The following is a 25,523-nucleotide window of genomic DNA, read 5'->3' as shown; positions in this document are numbered from 1 at the left end:
TTCCCTGGGAAATGCACTCCACCCTGCCCTGAATTCCCTGCCTGGGCACTCCCTGCTCCTGCTGGGACACCCCTGCTCCCCAGACCGACATGTGGAGCCCCTGCTTAATATTTCCACACTTTTCCCTCTTCTGGTGCCCCGTGAAGAACCCAAACATTCTTCCCATGAGATTCCAAAGGGCTGCAGGTTTTGTTCAAGAAGGAGGGTGCCCGTCAGGTTGTGGAGCGGATGGGTGTGGGATTTGCAGCACTTCTGGGGCTCTCTCAGCCCCTTGCTGAGAGGGACAAACTGATCCCTTGCTGCATTTCCGGCCTGGTTCCCTCACAGCTGCCCCTGCAGGGGCGGTTTCCAGCCAGCCCTGCTCTCCAAACCATCAAAGGCCCTCCCAGAGCCACTGCTTGGGCTGCCATTGGCTTTTGTGCTTCTTGCAGGGCTGAGCAAGCCACAGGCAGGCCTTTTTCCCCCCACGCAATTCTCACCTCTGCAGCAGCTCTAAAGCTGCCACAATGCAAGCCAAGGGGGCAGGGGGGACCCTCAGGTGCTGGCTGCCCCCTGGGGCTGACCAGAGCAGGGCTGGCCAATGCCCATCCCTGTGCAGTGGGGCTGGGCCGTGGCTGGGCCCCACACTTGGATGGCCAGTGGCTTCCAGGAGGAGGAGTTGGGGAGCTCCTTCCTGCCTGGGGCTCCATTCCCCATCTGCTCTTGATGGCTCAGACCCTGTAGGGAATGGGTGAGAATGGAAAAGTATGGAACCCTCCAAGGGCTGCCATTCCCCAGGCTAGGACCCCTCTGGCTGGGATTTGTCCCCTCCCGGGACAGGATCCCCCCCAGGACAGGACCCCCCTGGATGAGCCCCCCTAGGACAGAACCCACTCCCCCTGTGTGACCAAAGCACAAACGGCCTCTTCCTTCTGCTGCAGGTGAGAGAAAGTGAAAGTGTTGGGGTGCACAGCCGGACACCCCCATCCCCCACAGCCCCCAGATCTCCTCCTACAGCCCAGAACCCCTTTTCCCCGTCCCCAGAGTCCGCCCAACTTGTTCCCTGCTCAGGAGCTCCCCAGGATCATCAATCCACAAACTGAGAGATGCAAAACTGAGGAAAAAAAGGAAGGAAATAGAAATGAGGAGAGGGAAAAGTCCCTGGGGGGCAGGAGGAACACAGACCCAGAGCCCCTCAGAATCTGCCTGTTGTGACCCCCAAAACCATGAGCACCTTTGGTGGGCTGTGCTGGGCTCTGGGTCACCCCAAAATCTGAGGCACCCAGGGAAGGAGCTGCAGCCCATGGGCCCACACGGCCACTGCCCATCCCTGGGACCCTCATGCCACTGGGAACTCAGCATTGGGATCCCCATTCTTTATGTTCCCCCTCCCTGGGAGCCCCATCCAAGGACTGCCCCTCCCCAAGACCTCCATGGGCCAGGGCCCCCATTCTCAAGGAATATTCTCCCCAGATTCCATCACCTATAATCTCCTTTCGCTTTCCAGGAATTTGATACTCCCAGGACCACCCCCCCACTCTCACGGAACCCCCCCATTCCCCCAACCTCATCCCCAGGACCCCCATCCCGTGACCCCAAATCCTTGGATCTCACGTTTCCCTGGGACTCCCATCCCTGAGTCCCCCCATCCCTGGGACCCCCATTGCCCTGGACACCCATCCCTGGGATCCCCATTCCCCAGAGCCCCCAAATCCTGAGAACCCAATGTCCCACCGTGTGCCCTCCGGCCTTGCCCCCAGCCTGTCCCCAGCCTGTCCCCACCCTGTTCCCAGCTTGTGGCCACCCTGCCCCCACCAAGGGCCACCTACGCGTGGAGACGAGCTGTGACCTTTCTTCCTTCCTCTGCATCCGAAGAGCCGCCACACAGGGGAGCGGTGGCCACAGCAGCGAGTGACAGCCAGCCTGGATGGCCGGGGACATGGGGATGGCCGGGAAGGTGGCACTGCTGCTGTGGGGTGAGAGCTCCGGGCACGGGCCTGGCACCCTGGGGATGGGCCCTGGTGAGGCAGAGAGCGGTGGGGAGGGGGCACAGGGGGGCTGTGGGGTCCCCTGAGGTCCCTAAGGCCAGCAGGGCCAGTGCATGGGCACGGACCCCAGAGTGACCAAAGTCATGAAGAGGCTTTGGGGACAGGAACAGGGGGACAGGAACAGGGGAACTGGGATGTGGGGACAGGAACAGGGGGACAGGAACAGGGGAATTGATATGTGGGGACAGGAGCAGCGGGATAGAGATATGGGGACAAGGAAGTGGTGAAAGGAACCTTGGGGCTGGGGCAGCAGTGGGGACAGGGACAGGGGCACAGGGAGGCAGGGACAGGGACAAGGGCCACGTACCATGCAGATGGGGCATGGGGACAGGAGCCATGGGAATGGGATCACGGGCACAGGGCCATGGGGATGTGGCTGTGGGGACAGGTGCTGTGAGGATGGTGGAGGTGACCTGCGCCAGCATGGGGTGTCCACAGTGTCCCCATGTCCTGCCTCAGCCCAGGGTGACCGAGGTGTCCCTGTCCTCAAGACCTCCGTGCTACACCAGTGTTCCACTGGGGACAGTCTGGGGACAGACACCATACCTCATCCCCCGAGTGCTGCTCTCCCTGCAGGGCCACCCCCACCCAGTCCTGTCCCTTCTCCCTTCCAGCACAGACCCTCAGCCTCAGTGGTGAGTCCTCGGGGGATGCCGTGTCCCTGCCCCACTGTCCCCAGCCCCGTGGTGGCCCTGGCAGGCTGGTGTCCCCTGTAACCCGCAGGCACCCAGACCACCCAGCTCCTGGTGGAGCCCCCCTGGACACCAGCAGTGCTGTGGGACCGGGTGACACTGACCTGCCAGGGCTTGGGGACCACCGGTGCCACCACCTGGTACAAGGATGGGCAGCGATGGGAGCAGAACAGACGAGACCATGTCACTGTCACTGAGAGTGGTACCTACAGCTGTGAAAGACCCGGCAGTGGACGCAGCTCCCCCGTGAGTGTCTTAAATGGTGAGTGGGGATCCTTAATGGTCAGAGTGGCTCCTGATAGGTCTGGGTGGTCTTGCATCCCTCAAGGGCCAGAGCCTGTGCCCTGTACACATGGATAATCCCAGTGCATCCCAGGGAAATGGGACACCCATGGGGACACATCTGTGCCTCAGTGCCATGGGACCCTCCTGTCCCACAGATCGGCTGGTGCTGCAGGTGCCAGCACGGCCGCTGCTGGAGGGGGACACGGTGACACTGCGCTGCCGGGGCTGGCAGGATATGCCGGTCTCCAAGGTGAAATTTTATTGAGATGAGAAGGATCCAGGGGGGTCCCTCAGGGGGACCGAGCTGTCCCTGCCCCCCCTGCAGCTGCACCACAGCGGCCGCTACCACTGCAGGGGCTCGGTGAACTTGTGGCAGTCACAGTCAACGCCGGTGACAGTGACAGTGCAGGGTGAGCACCGCCACGGCTGGAACTCCAATATCCTGACAGCGCCAGAGCCACTTCCCAGAGGACTCAGAGTCACAGTCCTCCCCTCCCCTCTCCTTCCCAGAGCTCTTCTTGGTGCCGGTGCTGGAGGGTCCCCCTGAAGTCACCGAGGGGTCCCCCCTCAATCTCAGCTGCCTCAGCACCCCCAGCCCCCTGCGGCCCCGAGCCCCCCTCCTGCACCTCTTCTACCGGGACGGGCAGTTGGTGGGGGGCCCGCAGGGGTCCCCACAGATCCTGGTGCCCGTCGTGGGGGTCTCCCACTTGGACAATTACAGCTGCCAGGTGTGGTCCGAGGCGGGGACCGTGCAGAAGAGCAGTGCCCGGCTCGGCATCACGGTGCGAAGTGAGTGCGGGGTTGGCACGGGGAGCCCCCACAGCCCTCCCAGCTCCCTCATCCTTGCTCAACTCTCTGCCTGCTGCCCTGCCTTCCCAGGTCTGTCCCTGGGTCCTCCCATCACCTTCCCTGGTGCCTGCATCCCTCACCAGGTCCCCTCACCCTCCCTGGGTTTACCTCTCTCTTTCAGAGGTCCTTCCATTGTCCACAGGTCCCACCATCCCTGTCTGGGTCCCCAGAACCTTCCCCGTGGTTCTCTTCAACCCTCTCCATCTGACCCCTGCCTGAATCTTCCACCCTTCCCTGGGGTCCCTTCCAGCCCTTTCCAATCCTCTCCCCCAAATCTGGGCAGTGCTCTTCCTTACTGGGATCCCCCCACCCTTCCCTGATCCTCTCCCTCCCTGAGTCCTTCACTGCTCCCTGGTGTTCTCCGCTCTTCCCATGACCCCAGTCCCTCCTGTGCCACCTCCCACCCCCAGCAGTCCCGCCCTCGGGGGTGTCCCTGTCGGCACAGCCCCCCGGGGCACCGGTGGTACTGGGGGACCACCTGGTGCTAAGCTGTGCAGTGGCTGCAGGGACAGGTCCCCTGTCCTTCACCTGGCACTGGGGGTCCCTGGGGACACTTCTGGGAACGGGCTCCCGCTGGGGCTGTGGCACATTGTGACAAAGACAGTGGCCACACCAGGGCTGGGCCAGTGACGGGACAGCGTGGCTGAGAGCTCCGCATTGAACGTCACAATCCTGGGTGAGTGGGACCCTTGGGCTGAGGGTGATCCCACCCACAGTGTCCCCAGTTCCACACATTCCTATTCCACTTCAACCACCCCACACCATCCCCAGCCCACCCCAGGTCACAGCCCGCACCAATGGGTGTCACACACTGGGTGAAGGAGACCCTCTCTCTCCAGGTGCCACCACGCAGACTCCCTCATTCCCTCATTGCAGGTGCCAGTCCCTCCCTCCAGCCTCACTCTTGTCTGTGTCCCCGCAGTGCCCGTGGCCAATGCCACCATCACCCCCGGTTCCCCGGCACACCAGGTGCACACAGGTGACCCCGTGACCCTGCGCTGCTCAGTGCAGGTGGGCTCAGCCCCTGTCACCTTCACCTGGCTGCACAACAGGCAGGAGGTGGCCCAGGGTCCCGTCCTGGAGCTTGGGAACCTCACTGTGGGACATTCGGGCACCTACCAGTGCTTGGCCACCAACCAGCTGGGACAGGACGGGCACCGCGTGTTCCGGGCACTCAGCACCGAGCTGGCCCTGGAGGTGACACCACAAGGACACTGGAACACAGGTGGGATCACACGGGGTCATTGGGATTGCAGGACCCCCAGAGTGACAGGTGACCCTGACGTGTCCATTCTGTCCCCAGCAGTGGCCACAGGGGTTGGCGGGTCCCTCCTCTTCCTGGTCCTGCTCATGAGTGGAGTTTTGGGCTGGCGCCAGTGGAACCACATGGGTGGGTGACAATGGGGGCAACAGGGGCCCTGGGGAGGTGGGCGCCACCGAGAATGGGGGGGTGATGAGCGGCACCCACAGCCCCTGACTTGGGCAGTGCTGAGTGCTCAGGACCTTTGCTCAGAGCTCTCAAGGATTTGGGGTGGTGTTGGAGGGTCCTGCAGGAATGTTGGGGGTTCTTTCAGTGACACTGGGGGAATTTGGAGGGTTCCTCTCCCCGCCAGGCTTGGACTTCTGGGTGCCCATGGGGGCCAAGCACTGGGGGGGTTCAGGGGTTCTGGGGGCCATCAGGGATGCTCAGGGGAGCTGGGAGAAATTGAGGGTCCAGTGGGGCCTGAGGGCGCCTTGGGGACCCCAAAGTTACCCCTCCCCTCTTTCCTTTGCAGCTGCCACGAAGCACCAGGAAAGGTGAGTGGGGGGCTCTAACCACACTGTCCCCTTTTACCCACACCCCCAAGAGCTCCCATTCCCCCCACACATCCCCTTTATCCCCACAGGGCTCCCCCTGATCCCCCAGCCCCCCCAGAGGAGGGGGAGGTGCTGTACACCCACGTCGTGAGCACCAAGCAGATGGGGGGTGAGTACAGGGTGGGACACACACAGAGGGACACGTCGCCCACGAGTGTCACCCCCACCCAGAACCCACAGCCAGTGTCTCTCGCAGCGTCCCCCCGTGCCACCACACTCCAGGATCCCCCGGTGACCTACGCGGAGCTCGGGGACCCCACGGGCCAGTGCGGGAACTCAGTGACATCCACGGGAACGTGCTGTGACACTCGGGGCACGGGTGGGTACTGGGGGGCTCTGGGGGAACTGGGGGGCAGTGGAGGACCCCACTCAGGAGCAGCGACGTGTATGAGTCTGTTACATTCCCCTGTGGAATGTTTTCTCCCCCTCAAGGACCCTTAGAGTTTCCAACCATGTCGTTTAACCCTTCCTCCCCTTTTCTGACCCCATTGGCTGTGTCCCAAACTGCCCTTCCCTGGCAGGAGCTAAGAAAATACCTTCTCTCTCCGTGCACGCCCTCTTTCCCTCTGGATACCACCTGGAATAGACGATTTGAACTGCTGCTGGGGTTCAGAGCCTCTTTTGGGTCCTTTATCGTGTTCATGAAATATTCCTCCAAAGCCTTCTAAGGCCTGAGCTAGCATTGGAAACTCGGAGGGGTTAAAAAGAGGATTTATTTCATGAGTCCTCCCCACTGCTCCCGTGGGTGCCCAACATTCACGGGTCGGTGGGCACAAGTGGGGGTCACATGTGGGGCTGCACAGGGCACCCAGAGCTCCCCGTGCCCCCAGAACCCCCAAGGCCTTCCCCACCCCCCTTCCACTACCACCAGTGGCTCCCCATTCCACATCCAAGTGCTCCCAGTGCCCTCACAGACTTCCCCATTCCCTCCCCACAGTGCTCCCAGGAGCCCCAGGGGCTCCCTATTTCCCCTCCCAGTGCCTCTGCCTTGCTCCCAGTAGATCCAGGTGTTTTCCATTCTGTCTCCCAGCACCCCTGCACTCCCAGTGGCTCTGCAATCCCCCTCTCAGCACTCCCAGTACACCCATGGCTCCTCATCTCTCCTCCCAGTGCCAGGGGAACACAGGGCCCATTTCCCTGGTTTTTGGCCCAAAATGCAGCTTTTTGGTTAAACTGGCAGAAATGTGTTTCTTTGTTCAGCTCTGTTGGGCTTTAGGAATGGGATTCTCCAATTCTGGATTGTCACTAAAAATCAGGGGCTGCTGCCCCAGCCCCTGGCAGTGGAGGCACATAAGGCAAAGATCCCAAATGGCTGAGAGAGGAACAATTTCCTGTAAACAGCAATGAGAGAACAAAACCAACAGCAACAGCAACGAGGTTCAGAATCCAAAGGGCCACAAAAGGAACAATTTCCATGGAAAGCCCCCAAAAAGGAACAAACCTTGGACCCTTCCCCCAGCATGTTTCCTCCACCAGAGGAACCTGTGAAGGCCCTGGACCTTCATTGCTCTGATGACCAAAGTGGCCTTCAAGGGACTCTGGATTCTCTTCTCCCCTGTCCCAAAATCCTACTCTGCCATGTTCCCCACACAGTGATGTCATCAAGGCCCTGTGGGTGTTTCGGAGCCTTCCACTTTTCCAGCGCAGCCAGAATGAGCCCATGGCACAGGGTGGGGCTGAGTTTCCAGTCAGTTCCAGGAGCTCTGGACACATCTCCAGGTCAATGCAAACTGTGCCGTGCTCTCTGCTGCCAAAGGGATGGTATCCTGCTTGAAAGGTGTCTGCCAAGGAAGGCTGGAACCTCTCTTGGAATGGAAAATATGACCACCTTCCCTCCAAAGTATTATAACTTCAAAATTACGGGGATTTCAGGCAGAGATATGGGAACAAGAATAACAGTTCTTTACTAGAATATGTAAAACAAGAGAAACAAACAGCAACACCACCAGCAACAACAAACCAAAGCACAACCCCAGCCCCAGCCCTGTCTCGGCCGCAGGCTCTTCCCCTCGGGTGCAGTTCCGGGCACGGCCGGCAGGGGCGCTGGGGACTCCCGGCCGGGCAGGGCGGGTGCGATGATTCCCCCGCGGCTGCAGGGGGCGCTGTGGCGCGGGCTCGGCCGTCTCTCTCCATGGTTAGCGGAGACTCCGCCGGCGGGAGAGAGAGAGAAGCTTCCTTCCCTCCCTGACGGGGTGGGGGCAGCGGGGAACGGAGCCACTGCGGATGGCAAAACGGGCTGCAGCAGGAACCCTGGGAGTGGCAGCTGGAACGGCGGGGGAGGCACAGCCCATGGTGTCTTCATTATCTCTCACTTATTTCCCAGCAGAGCAGGACACACGGCAGACTGGGTGGGTCAGAGGGTCCCAGACCCTTTGTTCCATTTCTCTGGTCTAACCACCCTCCACAACCTTCTTTTTATTTACAAAATCTTACCAATACTTACTACCTATGTTAACATGTCATTTCTGCTCTAAATCAATCCTTGTGATCCAACTCAGCAGAAAATGGGGAAAAGAACAAGAACAAGGAGGACAGGACCACTCCCCAATTCCTCCCTCTAGCCTCTTCAAACCCATATACTGAAAATCCTAAGTTCTACATTCACACTCTGAAACCAGGGTCTCAATATGGTGCTGGAAGAGAGCAACGTACGATACGACCAGTGTGGTTACAAAATACATTCTCCCCATTTATTCCTGAAATGACTGGTTTATACAGTGTCAGATAATTTACAGTTGCAGGTTCATTTCTACTGGCATTCAGCATGAGAAAGAATGCAAACAATCTTAGCTTAAGGCAGCTACCGTGTTTCTATTCTAACTGTCCTAGCTGAAGCATGCACACACCTTAACTTAATTTCTAACTGCGCCACAAAACTTATCTACTTCTACACGCCTCCATCTCGCCTCTTCAAACCCATACATTAAAATTCCTAGATTCTACATTCACACTCTGTGTTAAACTAACTACTACTCATTTCGAATTCTCTTGGGTTGTGATTCTTCATACAATGTGGGTATTCACTCCCATGGACAGGGATCAGAGGCAGTGTCCTCCTGGGTTCTGTGTGAGGCTGGCTGAGCCCCTTGTACAGATCCCAGACCCCCCTGTCTGGTCTCCAAACCCTCCAGGGCTGCCAGAGGGATGTCCTGGACTCCGACATCCCAAGTGTCACGGCGCAATCTCGTAGATGTAACTGAGTTCCCGCGGCTGCCTGTGGGGTCCTGGCAGCTCCGCGTAGGCCACCTGTGGTTCCTGGGGGACGGTGACGCGGGGAGGCCCTGCAAGAGACACCAGTTGGGGGGACCAAGGTGGGGGTGACACCGGTGGGTGACGTGTCACTGTCCCCCCAGCACTGAACTCACGCCGTGCCTGTTTGGTGCTCACGACATGGGTGTACAGAACCTCCCCTTCCTCTGGGGGGGCCGAGGGATCTGGGGGGGCCCTGAGGGGATAAAGGGGATGTGTGGGAGGGGATGGAGAGTTGTGGGGTGGGGGTAAAAGGGGGGCCACAGCTGGAGCCCCCCACTCACCTTTCCTGGTGCTTCCTGGAGCCTGCAGAGGAAAGAGGGGAGAGGTCACTGTGGGGTCCTCTCAGGATTCCTGAACCCCCATGGCACCCTCAGTTCTCATGAGGACCCCCAAGCATCCCTGAAGCACCCCAGAATTCATTCCCCAGTGCCTCGAACCAACTCAGCCTCAAGGACCTAAAGCCTGGCAGGGAGAGAGACCCCCTAAATTCCCCCAGGACCCCTGAAAGAACCCCCAAAATCCTTGCAGGAGGCTCCAGCACCTCCCCAATCTGTACAGGATCCCCTGCCAACATCACAATTCTGGGGCTTTGGTTGCCTCCCTGTCACTCCCCAACATTGTGGGGATTCCTACAGCTCCCCGGGATCCCCGTCCCCTCCATTGTCACCCACCCAGGTGGTGTCACCAGTACTAGGCCACAATGACAGCCACAAGCAGGACCAGGAACAAAAGGGATCCACCAACCCCTGCAGCCACTGCAAGGAACAGAGAGGGAAACATCAGGATCCCCCATCACCCCAGGGGTCCTGCACTCCCTGGTGACCCCCTGTGACCCCACCTGTGTTCCAGTGTCCTTGTGGTGTCACCTCCAGGGCCAGCTCTGGACTGAGTGCCCGGAACATGCGGTGCCCGTCCTGTCCCAGCTGGTTGGTGGCCACGCACTGGTAGGTGCCCAAATGTGTCACATCGATGTCCCCAAGCTCCAGGACCAGACCTCGGGCCACCTCCTGCCCGTTGTGCAGCCAAGTGAAGGTGACAGGGGCTGAGCCCACCTGAACCTAGCAGCGCAGGGTCATGGGGTCACCTGTGCGCACGTGGTGTGACAGGGGACCGGGGGTGATGGTGGCATTGGCCACAGGCAGTGCAGGGACACAGACAGGGCTGAGGAAGGGGGCAGGGGCTGTCACCCAGCAAGAGAGAGAGGCACAGGGCAATGAGGGTGTCCTGGAGGATGCCATGGGTGGGGTCACCCCCAGCCCGAGGGTCCCACTCACCCAGGATGGTGACATTCAGGGGGACACTCTCAGCCACCCTCTCCCCATTGCTGACCCGGCAGTGATAGTGGCTGCTGTCACTGTATCCAATGTCCCACAGCTCCAGGTGGGGGCTGGTGCCCAGCAGTGTCTTCGAGCCTCCCCAGTGCCAGGTGAAGGACAGGGGACCTGTCCCTGTGGCCACCGTGCAGCTCAGCACCAGGCAGTCCCCCAGTGCCACCTCTGCCCCTGGGGGCTGTGCTGACAGGCTGTCGTGGGGTGACAGGACATTTTCATGCTTTGTATCCCAATCGTGTGTTTCTGTTCCCATGTTCTCAGTTTGTTTTGTCTATAGCTGGGCCCTTCCCCTGGCTGCTTGCTTTTGGCTTGCTTGCTGCTGGCTTTAGGCTGCTTTGCTCTCTTGCTTTTTGCTTTTTGCTTGCTTTTTTGCAATTTTTCTGCTTTTGTTTTTCCCCTTCTTTCCTTACTCCCCTTCCCTGAAGACATCGGACCTGCTTCGGGCCCTGATCGGGGAACGTCAAGGGACGCCCCCCCCTGCCCGGATTCTGCACCTGAGAGAAGCTTTGGCACCCTCCCCAGCAGAGACTGCTCACCCTCTCTTGGACTGGTGAAAACATTTGTTGTCATCTCAGGCTGTTTTTTCTTGTGTTGGGGAGTGGTTTTTTGTTGTTTCTTAATAAACAAGTTTTTTCCACTTTTCCTCCAAGGAAATTCCTCCCGAACCTGGTGGTGGGGGGTGGGGGGAGGAGTTGTGGAGGTTTGTTTCCTTTAAGGGGCTCCTTTGGAGATTTTTCCCCTAATTTGTCCTAAACTAGGACACAGGCACACACCTGAGAGCGGGATCCCTGCAAGGGGACACAGGTGGGATGGGGCACCCAGGACAGATGAGGGACACAGGAGGAGCAGGAGGGGGATTGGAGGGGAGCGCAGAGGACCCCAGTGAGCAGAAGTGGACCCTGGGAGGCAAATTGGGATCTGGGGACAATGGAGAGACCCCATGGAAAGGTGGAGAGAGCCAGGCAGGGATGGAGGACCACACGAGAGACAGAGGAGACTCAGGGAATGATGTGGGGTTTAGAGATGGGTGGTTGGACCCAGAGAGGGAAGGGAGACCAGAGGGTGGAGTGGGCACATTGGAAGGGGTGTGGAATGCCAGGGAGGGATGGGGAGACAGAGAGAGGGATGAGGGATCTGGAGAGGGGACTGGGCAGTCATGGGGGAAACCAAGAGGGACTTGGGAAATTTGGGGTGACCCAGGTTGGGGTAAAGGGAGGGATGAAGGATGCAGGCAGTGGTGGGGAAACCCTCAGGGGATGTTGGGGTTGCCTGTCCCCATCTCTCACTCACTGTGCACTGTCACTGTCACCAGCTCTGACTCTCTCCACTGTGGCATTAGGGCCTCCATCCTGTCCCTGCAGTGGTAGCGGCCGCTGTGGTGCAGCTGCAAGGGGGACAGAGACAGCTCAGTCCCATCACGGGGCTCCCCCAGGTCCTTCTCCTCATGGTAGAAGTGCACGCTGGTGAGTGATTTGTTCTTCCAGCTGCGGCAGCGCAGTGTCACCGTGTCCCCCTCCAGCAGTGCCCGTGCTGGCACCTGCAGCACCAACCAGTCTGGGGGACAGAGGCGTACCATCACACCAGGGGCATCTGGAGGGACCTGGTGGCCCTGGAAGGCACCAGGAGCCACCCACAGCAAGGGAGGAGTCCCCTTGATCTGGGATGCTCTGGGATGTCCCCATTTGCAGAGGATGGGCTCTGGTCACACCTCGGGGTGACCCATGGAGCAAAACCCACCCAGAGCCCTCAGAGTCCCACAGGTGCCAGGTTGGAGTCACTCAACTCCCCTCACTACTTAAGATTCTTCGGGTGGGCTCCACCCGGTGCCAGGTCTGTCACATATGTATGTGCCGCTCTCGGTGACAGTGAAGGGGCTGGGTCCTGCCACTAGTGCTGCCAATCCCTGTACCATGTGGTGGCACCGGCAGTCCCCCAGCCCTGGCAGGTCAGTGTCACCCAGTCCCACAGAACTGCTGGCATCCAGGGGGGCTCCACCAGGAGCTGGGTGGTCTGGGCACCTGCGGGTGACAGGGGACACCAGCCTGCCAGAGCCACCACGGGGCTGGGGACAGTGGGGCAGGGACACGGCATCCCCCGAGGACTCACCAGCAAGGCTGAGGGTCTGGGCTGGAAGGGAGAAGGGACAGGGCTGGGTGGGGCTGGCCCTGCAGGGACAGCATCACCCAGGGCTCAGATAGTGGCTTTGTCCCAAAAGTTTCCCTTTGGGAACATCAGAGTGGCACGAATCTCTCAGGGACTAGGACATTGTGGCCACCCCATGCTCAGGCAGGACATGGGGACAGTGCGGACACCCCAGAAATGGGGACACCACAACCACCCCGTGCTGGCACAGGTCACCCCCACCAGCCCCAAGGCCTCTGTCCCCATGGCCAATCCACATGGCACTTTGTCCCTGTCCCTGCATCCCTGTGCTCCTGTCCCTGTCACCACAGCTGCAGCAGTCCTGTGATGTGATGCCTCCCCAAATCCCCCTTATTGTCCCCTCTCTCCTGTCCCCAAAGCCACCCCATGACTCTGGTCACCTCCATGCAATTGCTTTGGAGGCCTTGTGGACCTCAGGGGACCCCACAGCCCCCCTGTGCCCCCTCCCCACTGCTCTCTACATCACCAGGGCCCATCCCCGGGGTGTCAAGCCCATGCCCGGGGCACTCACCCCACAGGAGCAGTGCCACCTTCCCAGCCTTCCCTGTGTCCCTGGCCATCCAGGCTGGCTGTCACTTGCTGCCAGGAGTTGCTCCCCTATTGGTTGCGGCTCCTCAGCCAAAGAGGAAGGAAGCGAGGTCAGGTCTCATCCTCAAGCGTATCTGGCTCTTGTTGGGGGCAGGGTGGCCACAAGCTGGGGACAGGCTGTGGGCAGCGTGGGGACAGGCTGAGGACATGGCTGGGTGGCACATGGGGGACATGGGGTTCTCAGGAGTGGGGGGCTCAGGGTGTTTGGGGAGCCAGGGATGGGTGTCGAGGGGAAGGGGCAGACCTGGGGATGGGGGTCCCTGGGTAAATGGGCATCATGGGAGAATCACAGCCCTGGGAGAAGAGGCTTTGTAGGGGATGGAATGAGTGGGAGAAGGGTCCTCAGGAATGGGTTCTGGGCCATGGAGATCCTGGGGAGTGCCAGTCCTGGGACTGGGGGCCAGGGAGGGGTTGCATAAGGAATGGGGGCCTCATGGTTGAGGTCAGAGGGGAATGGAGATCCCAGGGTGGGCAGTGGCTGGGTGGGCCCCTGGGTCACAGCTCCTTCCCTGGGTGCCTCAGATTTTGGGATGAGCCAGGGCCCAGCGCTGCTCCCTGAGGTGCTCGTGGCCTGCTGATCCCCCAGGCAGATTCCGAGGTGCTCTGGCTCTGAATGCCGCCATCCCCGCGGGGCTTTTTCCTCTCTTCATTTTAATCTCCTTCCTTTTATCCCTCATTTTCCCAATGCCCTAGTTTGTGCCTTGATGATCCTGGAGAGCTCTTGAGCACAGAACAGGTTGGGGGAACCCTAGGATGGGGGAAGTAGGGGTGAGGGATCTGCTGGGTTGGGATGCTGTGGGGGATGTGGGTGCCTGGCTGGCTCCAAACACTTTCAATTTTTATCTGCCACAGCAGAAGGAAGAGGCCATTTGTGCTGAGTGTCACACGGGGGGGCAGGTTCTGTCCTAGGGGGGCACATTTTGAGGGGTCCTGGCCAGAGGGATGGCAAAACTGAGTGGGTCCAGGCTTTTCCATTCTCACTCATCCCCTGCAGGGTCTGAGCCATCAAGAGCAGCTGGGGAATGGAGGCCCAGGCAGGAAGGAGCTCCCCAACTCCTCCTCCTGGAAGCCACTGGCCATCCAAGTGTGGGGCCCAGCCACGGCCCAGCCCCACTGCACAGGGATGGGCATTGGCCAGCCCTGCTCTGGCCAGCCCCAGGGGGCAGCCAGCACCTGAGGGTCCCCCTGCCCCCTTGGCTTGGACTGTGGCAGCTTCAGAGCTGCTGCAGAGGTGAGAACTGTGTGGGGGAAAAAGGCCTGCCTGTGGCTTGCTCAGCCCTGCAAGAAGCACAAAAGCCAATGGCAGCCCAAGCAGTGGCTCTGGGAGGGCCTTTGATGGTTTGCAGAGCAGGGCTGGCTGGAAACCGCCCCTGCAGGGGCAGCTGTGAGGGAAGCAGCGCGGAAATGCAGCAAGTGATCAGTTTGTCCCTCTCAGCAAGGGGCTGAGAGAGCCCCAGAAGTGCTGCAAATCCCACACCCATCTGCTCCACAACCTGACCGGGACCCTCCTCCTCCTTCCTGCCTTGCTGTTGATGGGCCGTGGTCGGATGCCTGCACCCAACAAAGCCTCCCTCTCACTGTCCTCCGCCCCTGTATGAGGAGAGAAATTTCAACAAAGGGTTCCTAGGGTGAGACAAGGACCAGGGGAGATCACTCATCAAATCCTGTCATGGGCAAAACAGCATCGCAATTCGAGATATGAATTGAAGGTATTGCTGACAAAATCAGAGCAGAATAAGGAGACATCAAAAAAACCCTTCAATTCACCTTCCCCCTGGTAAAAATAACTGTGTAGTCATTGGCTTTTGGTATTACATGGCTTTTGCAAATTAGTTTCCTGTAATATTGTTTCCTCTCTGTCTTTTTGTCTCACTCAAGAGAGGATTAGTGCTTTGCAAGTTCATCTGTGCAAAGAAAGAGTCACCATTGTTCCAGGTCTGCAGAGGGCACGACGGTTCTCCTGGGCAGTGGCCCAAGGTGGTGAATTCAGCACAGGTGCGAACTTTGAGAAAACGAGTCAAGGGTCAAACCAAGCAAAAGAATTCCCAGAACACATAAACTGGAAAGAATGTTTGAATATGTATCATCTCCTAGAATATGTACTTCACCAATACAATCAAAAGGTTCATAAGAAGAATTGTTATAGATAACCGTGTGCCTCTGGCAGTTGCCAAGCGCTCAGCAAGCTGTCTGCTGTCCCCTTTATCCCCTCTTAAACACTGAAAACTTTTAAAGAGTGAGATTTGTTTCCCATACAGTTTAATCAAAAAGCTGCATTTTGGGTACAATAAGAGGGAAAAGGGTCATGTGAGTGCCCTGCACTGGGTGAGGGAATGAGGAGCCCCGTGGGGTGCTGTGAAGAGGAAGAAGGGACCCCTGAGGGAATCGATGCCCCCCAGTGCCCCCAGTGTCCCCAGTGTCACAGCACATTCTCATAGATGTTGCTGGGGTCCTGCTATCCCTCGCAGGGTCCCGGCAGCTCCACGTTAGTCTCTTGAAGATCCCAAGGTGGGGCAGGGTTAGGGGACAGCTATGGTAGCCGTGGAAGTGACACCGGTTTTGGGGACCTGGGTGAGGGGTGATACCCATGGGTGACGTGTCCCTGTCCCCCCCTGTACTCACTCCCTGCCTGCTTGGTGCCCACGATGTGGGGGTCCAGCATGGCCCCCTCCTCTGGGGGAGTCCTGTGGGATAAGGGGGATCCAAGGGGTGTCTGGTGAGAGGAAAAGGAGAGTCCCGGGTGGAGGCCCCCACTCACCTGTCCTAGAGCTTCCTGGCTGCTGCAAGGGAAAGCGGAGGGGTTGACTGTGGAGACCCTGGGACCCGTGACCCTTTCTCTGGCCTCGGCAGCTCTAACCACCCACAGGACCTTCAAATCCCCACTGGACCCATGATTCCCCTCAGACACTCCAAGCACACTTGAACCCCAAGAACTTCTGCACCACCATAGTGCCCAAAAACCTCTTGGTGTCCCCAACCCTCTGAACCCCTGAACCCCAAGCCTGGCAGGGAGGGGCACTCCCCAAACAACCCCACGATACCTGAAAGATCCCCCAACATCCCTGCACGGCCCTCCAAGAGTTCCCCAAACCATCCTGGAGCTCCAGTGCCACCCCAAAGTTTTTCAAAGCTCACCCAGAGATTCCCCTGGAGACCAACTAAGACCCTACAAATTCCTCCCAAATCCCCCAGGACCCCCAGCCGAGGACACTGGGCTCAGTTTCCCCCAGCTAAGGGGCCCTGAGAGCTGCCTAGGCTCTGCCCCCACTCTGGGGGCTTCTCCTTCCTTAAGGACTCCCAAACTTCCCATTGTCACCCATCCCAGTGGTGCCAGCAGTGACAGCCTCAAATGACAGCCAGGAGCAGCACCAGGAACAGGAGGGTCCTGCCCACATTCACAGCCACTGCTGAGGACAGAGGGGGACATAATGGGGTCACTGAACTCTGGAGGTCCTGAACACCCCAGGGACCCCATGTGACACCACCTGTGACCCAGGGTGAGCCAGGGGTCACCTCCAGGGGCAGCTCGGGGCTGAGTGCCCAGAACACGCGGTGCCCATCCTGTCCCAGCTGGTTGGTGGCCACGCACTGGTAGGTGCCCAAATGTCCCATAGTGACGTCCCCAAGCTCCAGGATGGGATCCCGGGCCACCTCCTGCCCGTTGTGCAGCCAGGTGAAGGTGACAGGCTGAGCCCACCGGCACCGAGCAGCGCAGGGTCATGGGGTCACCTGTGTGCACCTGGTGTGACAGGGGACCAGGGGTGATGGTGGCATTGGCCAAGGGCACTGCAGGGACACAGACAGGGGTGACACTGGGTGAGGTGGGATGGGGGTGCCATGGGTGGAGTCACCCCCATCCCGAGTGTCCCGCTCACCCAGGATGGTGACATTCAGGGGGACACTCTCGGCCACGCTGTCCCCATCGCTGACCCGGCAGTGATAGTGGCCGCTGTCACTGTCCCCAACGTGCCTCAGCTAGGGGTGGGGGCCAGTGCCCAGCAGTGTCCCTGAGTCCCCCCAGTTCCAGGTGAAGGACAGGGGACCTGTCCCTGTGGCCACCGCGCAGCTTAGCACCAGGCGGCCCCCCAGTGCCACCTGTCCCCCGGGGGCCTGTGCTTACAGGGACACCCCGGAGGGCGGGATCCCTGCAGGAGAGAGGCCACAGGTGGGATGGGGCACCCAGGACAGGTGGGGAACAAAGGAGGGCAAGGAGGGGATGGGAGGGCAGAGGACCCCAGTGAGCAGAAGTGGACCATGGGAGGTAAATTGGGACCTGGGGACAATGGAGAGACCCCATGGAAAAGTGGAGAGAGCCAGGCAGGGATTGGGGTCCACACGAAATTCTGAGGAGACTCAGAGAATGATGTGGGGTTTAGAGATGGGTAGTTGGACCCAGAGAGGGAAGGGAGACCAGAGGGTGGAGTGGGGACATTGGAAGGGGTGTGGAATGCCAGGGAGGGTTGGAGGGGCAGAGAAAGGGATGAGGGATCTGGAGAGGGGACTGGGCAGTCATGGGGAAACCAAGAGGGACTTGGGAAATTTGAGGTGACCCAGGGAGGAGTACAGGGAGGGATGAAGGATGCAGGCAGTGGGTGGAAACCCTTGGAGGGTGTCAGGGTTGCCTGTCCCCATCTCTCACTCACTGTGCACTGTCACTGTCACCAGCTCCGACTCTCTCCATGGTGGAATTGCATCCCCCACCCAGCCCCTGCAGTGGTAGCGGCCACTGTGGTGCAGCTGCAGGGGGGACAGAGACAGCTCGGTACCATCACGGGGCTCCCCCAGAATCTTCTCCGCATGGTAGAAGCTCACACTGGTGATCTGTTTGTTCTTCCAGCTGTGGCAGTGCAGTGTCACCGTGTGCCCCTCCAGCAGTGCCCACACCGGCACCTGCAGCATCAGCCAGTCTGGGGGACAGAGGTGTCCGGTCACACCAGGGGCGTCTGGAGGGTCCTGGTGGCCTCGGGAGGCACCAGGGGCCACCCACTGCAAGGGAGGAGTCCCCGTAATCTGGGGTGCTCTGGGATGTCCCTGTATGCAGGGGACAGGCTGTGGTGTAACCAGGGGGTGACCCATGGAGCAAAGCCCACCCAGAGCCCTTGGGGACCCCGGGGGTTCCAGGTTGGAGTCACTCAACCCCCCTCACCATATAAGACTCTCACGGGGGTGCTGAGCCCGGTGCCAGGTCTCTCACACGTGTAGTTGCCATTCACTATGACAATGAGGTGATCGGGTCCCTCCTGCCACCAGTGCTTCCCATCCTTGTACCAGGTGGTGGCACTGGCGATCCCCCAGCCCCAACAGGTCAGTGTTACCCAGTCCCACAGCACTGCTGGCGTCCAGGGGGGCTGCAGCAGGAGCTGGGTGGTCTGGGCGTCTGCAGGTGACAGGGGACACCAGTCTGCCTGGGCTACCACAGGCCCGGGGACAGCAGGGCAAGGACACGGCATCCCACGAGGACTCACCAGCAAAGCCTAGGGTCTGGGCTGGAAGGGAGAAGGGACAGGGCTGGGTGGGGGTGGCACCGCAGGTACAGCAGCACCCGGGGCTCAGGCTGTGGCTTTGTCCCCAAAATTTCCCTTTGGGGACACCAGAGTGGCACGAATATCTCAGGGACTGGGACATTGTGGCCACTCCATGCTCAGGCAGGACATGGGGACAGTGCGGACACCCCAGAAATGGGGACGCCACAATCACCTTGTGCTGGCACAGGTCACCCCCACCAGCCCCAAGGCCTCTCTCCCCGTGGCCGATCCCCATGGCACTTGTAACTTTGTCCCTGTCCCTGCAACCCTGTTCCCCTGTCCCTTTCTCCACAGCAGGAGCAGTCCCGTGATGCCTCCCCAAATCCCTATCCCTCATTATTGTCCCCCCTCTCCTGTCCCCAAAGCCACTCCATGACTCTGGTCACCTCTAAGCACTGGCTCTGCTGGCCTTGGGGACCTCAGGGGACTCTGCAGCCCCCCTGTACCCCCTCCCCACCACCCTCTGCCCCACCAGGGCCCATCCCCGGAGTGTCAGGCCCGTGCCCGGGGCACTCACCCCACAGGAGCAGTGCCACCTTCCCGGCCATCCCCGTGTCCCCGGCCATCCAGGCTGGCTGTCACTCACTGCTGTGGCTCACCGTGGCTCTTTGGATGCAGAGGAAGGAAGAAAGGTCACAGCTCGTCCCCACATGTAGGTGGCCCTTGGTGGGGGCAGGGTGGGGGTAAGGTGGAGACACAGTAGGGGACAGGCTGGGGACATTAGGGGACAGTCTGGGGGATCATTGGGGAATGGTGTTCCCAGGAGTGGGGGGCCTCGGGGGTCCTGGGGAACCAAGGATGTGTGTCCACGAGAATGGGGGTCCAGGGTGTCATGGGTTAGCACTGGCCAGATATTAATGCACCCATGAGTGTATGTTTTTCCTAATGAGCTACTGTGAGATGTGGTCAAGAACAGAGCAGAGCAAGCCTAAAACTTGAAAACAGAGAACAAAACTTTATTACATTACATAGGAACAGAAATAGAAAGGAAAACTCTGAACACACACACAAAACCGAAATGAAACCTTCCCAGAACATTTCTTCTCCTCCCCTAATTTCCATCCCCTACACGTTACTCTCCATAAACCAAGCCCTTGGGTTTTAAATCAAACAATCACCACTCAAAAAACCTAATCTTCAATTCAGCAAAGGCGAGAAGAGCCTCTCTCGCACCACAGACTGCTCTTCAGAAAACACGGGTCCACCCCTTATGTGTTTTTATATGTCACCCGTGGCACTGCCCAGAGAAAGTTGCCGTGGTGACACGCTCTTTTCCATGTCCAGTTGCTCTCACCACTGTCCATGGGCCAAAACTGCATATAGGGCTTTTTTTAAGGATGCTTTCATGCTGAGCTCTCCCCATCTTTCCCCTGGGGCCGAGGGTTCCATGAGCAGGTTTCCCCTGAGGGCAGAGGACGTCACCACACCCTCCCCCTCTCTTCTCTGTTCGCTCCACTGCAGCAAGTTGAGCCGGCCACATCCACCCCAAAATACAGTTTATGTTCAAAAGAGACTCAAATTCAGTCTATGGCTAACATTATGCAAGAAAAGTCCAGCTCAAAAAGCTACTCTTCTTCATTCCTGCCCATCTGGGATTCTTTTCATCTTCTTTTATCATCTCAGTCCCAAGCTGTTTCTGTCTCTCTTCTGAAGCCACTAGCCATGAGAATCAATGTCTGGGAAAAGTTTCCTTCTGCCAAGAAAGGGTAAACAGTTTCTGGCTCCCGGCAGGGTGCAGGCTCAGGCACTCCCAGGCTTGGCAACTCCCACACGGCTGGGCATCTTCTCCCGGAGGGCGGGGGGGGGGACGGACTACACGGAAGGCACCTCCACAGTTTTCCACCCCTCCATCCTGGATGGGGCCAGCTCAGCTCCAGTTCTGTCCAGTCTCTTCCCCCCGCCAGGGCCCCAGCTTACTTCAGTTCGGCCGCCTGGTTCTCCTCAGCCCGGCCACGTGGCTCCCCTCCCCCACTCACCCTAAAGCTGAGCACGGGAGAGGAGATGTTTCCCTGCTGAAACCAGAACCCAAAAGAGATAGACATTCTGAGAGTCCTTGCTTTTAACTTCTTGTGTCCTCGGAGGCGTGTCCAACCGCTCAGTGGCCACAAAAAAATGCCAGCATTCAAACCTGACTATTGATTGGTTTGCGCACAGTCCCCTGAAAAATTCACCTCCCCCTCAAACCGAGACGCAGGGGAATTGGGGTCTCCATGTCTAGGGGGATTCAGGGATGGGGCACCTGAAACAATCTTGCCCTGATGACAGTAAATGCCAGGCAAAATTTGGTTGGATTCCCTGATGCACAATTGGCTGAGACAAAATTTCACATCCATGAAATAAAGGTGAAAAATCTTTTCCCATTTTTTCACAATAAAAATAAACTCAGAAAAAATACACTGGCAATAAGGTGGTCTGGATGATAGAATCCTTTTAATCATTGCTCTCCCAACAAATCACTCACAATAAAACACAAACAAATCACAGAGAAATGAGACTTTTTGCTTCCCTTTGGGAGCCCATTGGTGCATCCCACAGCAGCGTTTCCTTGTGGCTGACACCGACTGTGGAATCTCCTGAGTGTCCAGCAGGTCCATGGCATTGTTCCCTGCCTGCTGGACTCAACCCAGCCCATGGGGAAGGCTTTGGCTGGGCCACATTTAGGAACTCCTCCCTTTTTTCTCATTCCTACCCTGAATCTTGATTTACCCCCCATGGGTTCTGCTCCCAAAAGGGGAGAAGCTCAGTCCATCCTTGGATCTTGGGTGCACAGGGATCCTTGGATCTCAGTGCACAGGGATGCGTGGAAATGCCCGTGTGTCCCTCAGGTTGTGCTTCCCTGGGAAATGCCCTGAATCCCCCTGCCTGGGCACTCCCTGCTCCTGCTGGGACACCCCTGCTCCCCAGACCCACGTGTGGAGCCCCAGCTCAGTATTTCCACACTTTTCCCTCTCTTCTAGTGTCCCTGTGCAAACCCCAAAAACTTATTCCCATGAGGTTCCAAAGGGCTGCAGGTTTTGTTCAAGAAGGAGGGTCCCGGTCAGGTTGTGGAGCAGATGGGTGTGGGACTTGCAGCACTTCTGGGGCTCTCTCAGCCCCTTGCTGAGAGGGACAAACTGATCCCTTGCTGCATTTCCGGGCTGCTTCCCTCACAGCTGCCACTGCAGGGGTTGTTTCCAGCCAGGCCTGCTCTCCAAACCATCAAAGGCCCTCCCAGAGCTACTGCTTGGGCTGCCATTGGCTTTTGTGCTTCTTGCAGGGCTGAGCAAGTCACAGGCAGGCCTTTTTCCCCCACACAATTCTCACCTCTGCAGCAGCTCTAAAGCTGGCACAGTGCAAACCAAGGGGGCAGGGGGGAGCCTCAGGTGCTGGCTGCCCCCTGGGGCTGGCCAGAGCAGGGCTGGCCAATGCCCATCCCTGAGCAGTTGGGCTGGGCCCCACACTTGGATGGCCAGTGGCTTCCAGGATGAGGATTTGGGGAGCTCCTTCCTGCCTGGGGCTCCATTCCCCAGCTGCTGTTGCTGGCTCAGACCCTGCAGGGGTTGAGTGTGACTGGAGAAGTCTGGACCCACCCAATTCTGTCATCCCGCTGGCCAGGACCCCTCAGAATGTGTCCCCCTAGGACAGAACCTGCTTCCCCCCCCCCCCCCCCCCCGTGACACTCAGAACAAACGGCCTCTTCCTTCTGCTGTGGCAGAGAGAAAATGAAAGTGTTGGGGGCCAGACAGGCACCCCCATCCCCCACAGCATCCCAACCCAGCAGATCCCTCACCCCTTCCCTCACCCTCGGGTTCCCCCAAACACTTCCCTGCTCAGGAACTCTCCAGGATCATCAAGGCATTAACTGGGGGTTGGGAAATTGAGGGATAAAAGGAAGGAGATTAAAATGAAGAGAGGAAAAAGCCCCAGGGGGATGGCGGCATACAGACCCAGAGCGCCTCGGAATCTGCCTGGGGGGATCAGCAGGCCACGAGCACCTCAGGAGGCAGCGCTGGGCCCTGGGTCATCCCAAAATCTGAGGCACCCAGGGAAGGAGCTGTGACCCAGGGGCTCACCCAGCCACTGCCCACCCTGGGATCTCCATTCCCCTCTGACCTCAACCATGAGGCCCCCATTCCTTATGTGCCCCCTCCCTGGGCCCCCAGTCCCAGGACTGGCACTGCCCAGGATCTCCATGTCCCAGAACCCATTCCTAAGGACCCTTCTCCCACTCATTCCATCCCCTACAAGGCCTCTTCTCCCAGGACCTCCATCCCCCTGGCATCCCATCCTTAGGACCCCCCATTCCCTGGACATCCATCCCTGGCTCCCCAAACACCCTGAGCTCCCACTCCTGAGAACCCCATGTCCCACCATGTGCCATCCAGCCTTGTCCCCAGCCTGGCCTACCCTGTATACAGCCCGTCCCCAGCTTGTGGCCACCCTGCCCCCATGAGGTGCCACCTAAACTTGAGGAAGGGACCTGACCTCGCTTCCTTCCGCCCTGGCTGAAGAGCCGCCACGCTGGGGACAACAGCTCCTGGCAGCAAGTGACAGCCAGCCTGGATGGCCGGGGACACGGGGATGGCCGGGAAGGTGGCACTGCTCCTGTGGGGTGAGTGCCCCGGGCACATGCCTGACACCCCGGGGATCGGCCCTGGTGGGGAAGAGAGGCATGGGGAGGGGGCACAGGGAGGCTGGGGGGGTCCCCTGAGTTCCCCAAGGCCAGCAGAGCCACTTCATGGAGGTGACCAGGGCTGTAGGGGTGGCTTTGGGGACAGGGAGGGGGGACAGTAATGAGGGATAGGGATTTGGGGAGACATCACGGGACAGCTGCAGCTGTGGTGACAGGGACAGGGGAAAGGGATGCAGGGACAGGGAGAAAGGGACAAATGCCATGCGGATTGGCCATAGGGACAGAGGCCTTGGAGCTGGTGGGGGTGACCTGTGCCAGCACGGGGTGGTTGTGGCATCCCCATTTCTGGGGTGCCCGCAGTGTCCCCATGTCCTGCCTGAGCATGGAGTGGCCATGATGTGCCAGTCCCTGAGAGATTCGTGCCACTCTGGTGTCCCTAAAGGGAAATTTTGGGGACAATGCCACAACCTGAGCCCTGGGTGCTGCTGTCCCTGCAGGGCCACTCCCACTCAGCCCTGTCCCTTCTCCCTTCCAGCCCAGATCCTCGGCCTCACTGGTGAGTCCTCGGGGGATGCCGTGTCCCTGCCTCGCTCTCCCCAGCCCCGTGGTGGCCCTGGCAGGCTGGTGTCCCCTGTCACCCGCAGGCGCCCAGACCACCCAGCTCCTGGTGGAGCCCCCCTGGACACCAGCAGTGCTGTGGGACCAGGTGACACTGACCTGCCAGGGCTTGGGGACCACTGGTGCCACCACCTGGTACAGGGACGGGCAGGTGTGGTGGCAGGAGGCTTCCGATCATCTCATCGTCACAGAGAGTGGCACCTACACATGTGACAGACCTGGCACCGGGCGCAGCCCCCCCGTAAGAATCCTAAATGGTGAGGAGAGTTTGGGTGTCCCCACCGTTGCGCCTGTGGGGCCCCGAGGGCTCTTGGTGGGTTTCGCTCAGCAGGTCACCACCATGGTTTCTGATGTGACCAGAGCCCCTCCCCTGCACACGGCAACATCCCAGAGCATCCCAGTGTGGGGGGATGGGGGGAATCCTCCCTTGCAATGGGTAGCCCCTGGTGCCTCCCCGTGGCCACCAGGACCCTCCAGATGCCCCTGTTGTGACGGGACCCCTCTGTCCCCCAGCCCCGTTGGTGCTGCAGGTTCCGGCACGGGCACTGCTGGAGGGGGACACGGTGACACTGCGCTGCCGCAGCTGGAAGAACAAATCACTCACCAGCGTGCGCTTCTACCATGAGGAGAAGGATCTGGGGGAGGCCCGTGATGGGACTGAGCTGTCTCTGTCCCCTCTGCAGCTGCACCACAGCGGCCGCTACCACTGCAGGGGCTGGGTGGGGGATGCAATTCCACAGTGGAGAGAGTCGGAGCTGGTGACAGTGACAATGCACAGTGAGTGAGGGATGGGACAGGCAACTCCAACATTCTCTGAGGGTTTCCCCACCACTGCCTGCATCCTTCATCCCTCCCTTTACCTCTCCCTGAGTCACCCCAAATTTCCCAAGTCCCTCTTGGTTTCCCCATGACTGCCCGGTCCCCTCTCCAGATCCCTCATCCCTCTCTCTGTCTCCCAGTCCCTCCCTGTCATTCCAAACCCCTTCCAATGTCCTTGCTCCACCCTCTGGTCTCCCTTCCCTCCCTGGGTCCACCCACCCCTCTCTAAAACCCACATCATTCCCTGAGTCTCCTCAGTCTCTGGTGTGGACCCCAATCCCTGCCTGGCTCTCTCCACCTTTCCATGGGGTCTCTCCATTGTCCCTACGTCCGAATTTGCCTCCCAGGGTCCACTTTTGCTCACTGGGGTCCTCTGCCCTCCCCTCCCCTCCTTCCCCTCCCTTGTCTCCCACCCCTCCTGGTTTCCCCATCCCACCTGTGTCCCCTCTCCTGCAGGGATCCCGCCCTCAGGGGTGTCCCTGTCAGCACAGCCCCCTGAGGGACAGGTGGCACTGGGGGATTGCCTGGTGCTGAGCTGCGCGGTGGCGGCAGGGACAGGTCCCCTGTCCTTCACCTGGCACCGGGGGGGCTCGGGGGCAATGCTGGTCACCATCCCCCACCAGGAGATTTGGGACATTGGGGACAATGTCAATGGCCACCATCACTGCCGAGATAGCGATGGGGACAGCGTGGCCAAGAGTGTCCCATTGAATGTCACTGTCCTGGGTGAGCGGGACCCTTGGGCTGGGGGTGACCCCACTCACAGCACCCCCATCACATCTCGCCTGGTGCCAGCCCCTTCTGTGTCCCCACAGTGCCCGTGGCCAATGCCACCATCACCCCCGGTCCCCTGTCACACAAGGTGCACACAGGTGACCCCGTGACCCTGCACTGTGCGGTGCAGG

General features: G+C 59.5%; 1 protein-coding gene across 1 annotated transcript in view; it reads left to right on the top strand.

The window, feature by feature from the left end:
• LOC134562853 (Fc receptor-like protein 4) overlaps positions 1–25,523 on the top strand; it is a 120,892-nt gene that overhangs the window by 79,545 nt on the left and 15,824 nt on the right. Inside the window, exon 7 of the mRNA XM_063420459.1 lies at positions 5,629–5,650. Within this exon, the coding sequence (XP_063276529.1) occupies positions 5,629–5,650 (22 nt within the window). The remainder of the gene's footprint in view (positions 1–5,628; positions 5,651–25,523) is intronic.

Source organism: Prinia subflava, chromosome 31 (assembly GCF_021018805.1).
Source record: "Prinia subflava isolate CZ2003 ecotype Zambia chromosome 31, Cam_Psub_1.2, whole genome shotgun sequence".
Lineage (NCBI taxonomy): Eukaryota > Metazoa > Chordata > Aves > Passeriformes > Cisticolidae > Prinia > Prinia subflava.
The sequence above is the reverse complement of the archived record's forward strand: the minus strand, read 5'-3'. Positions and strand labels throughout refer to the sequence as shown.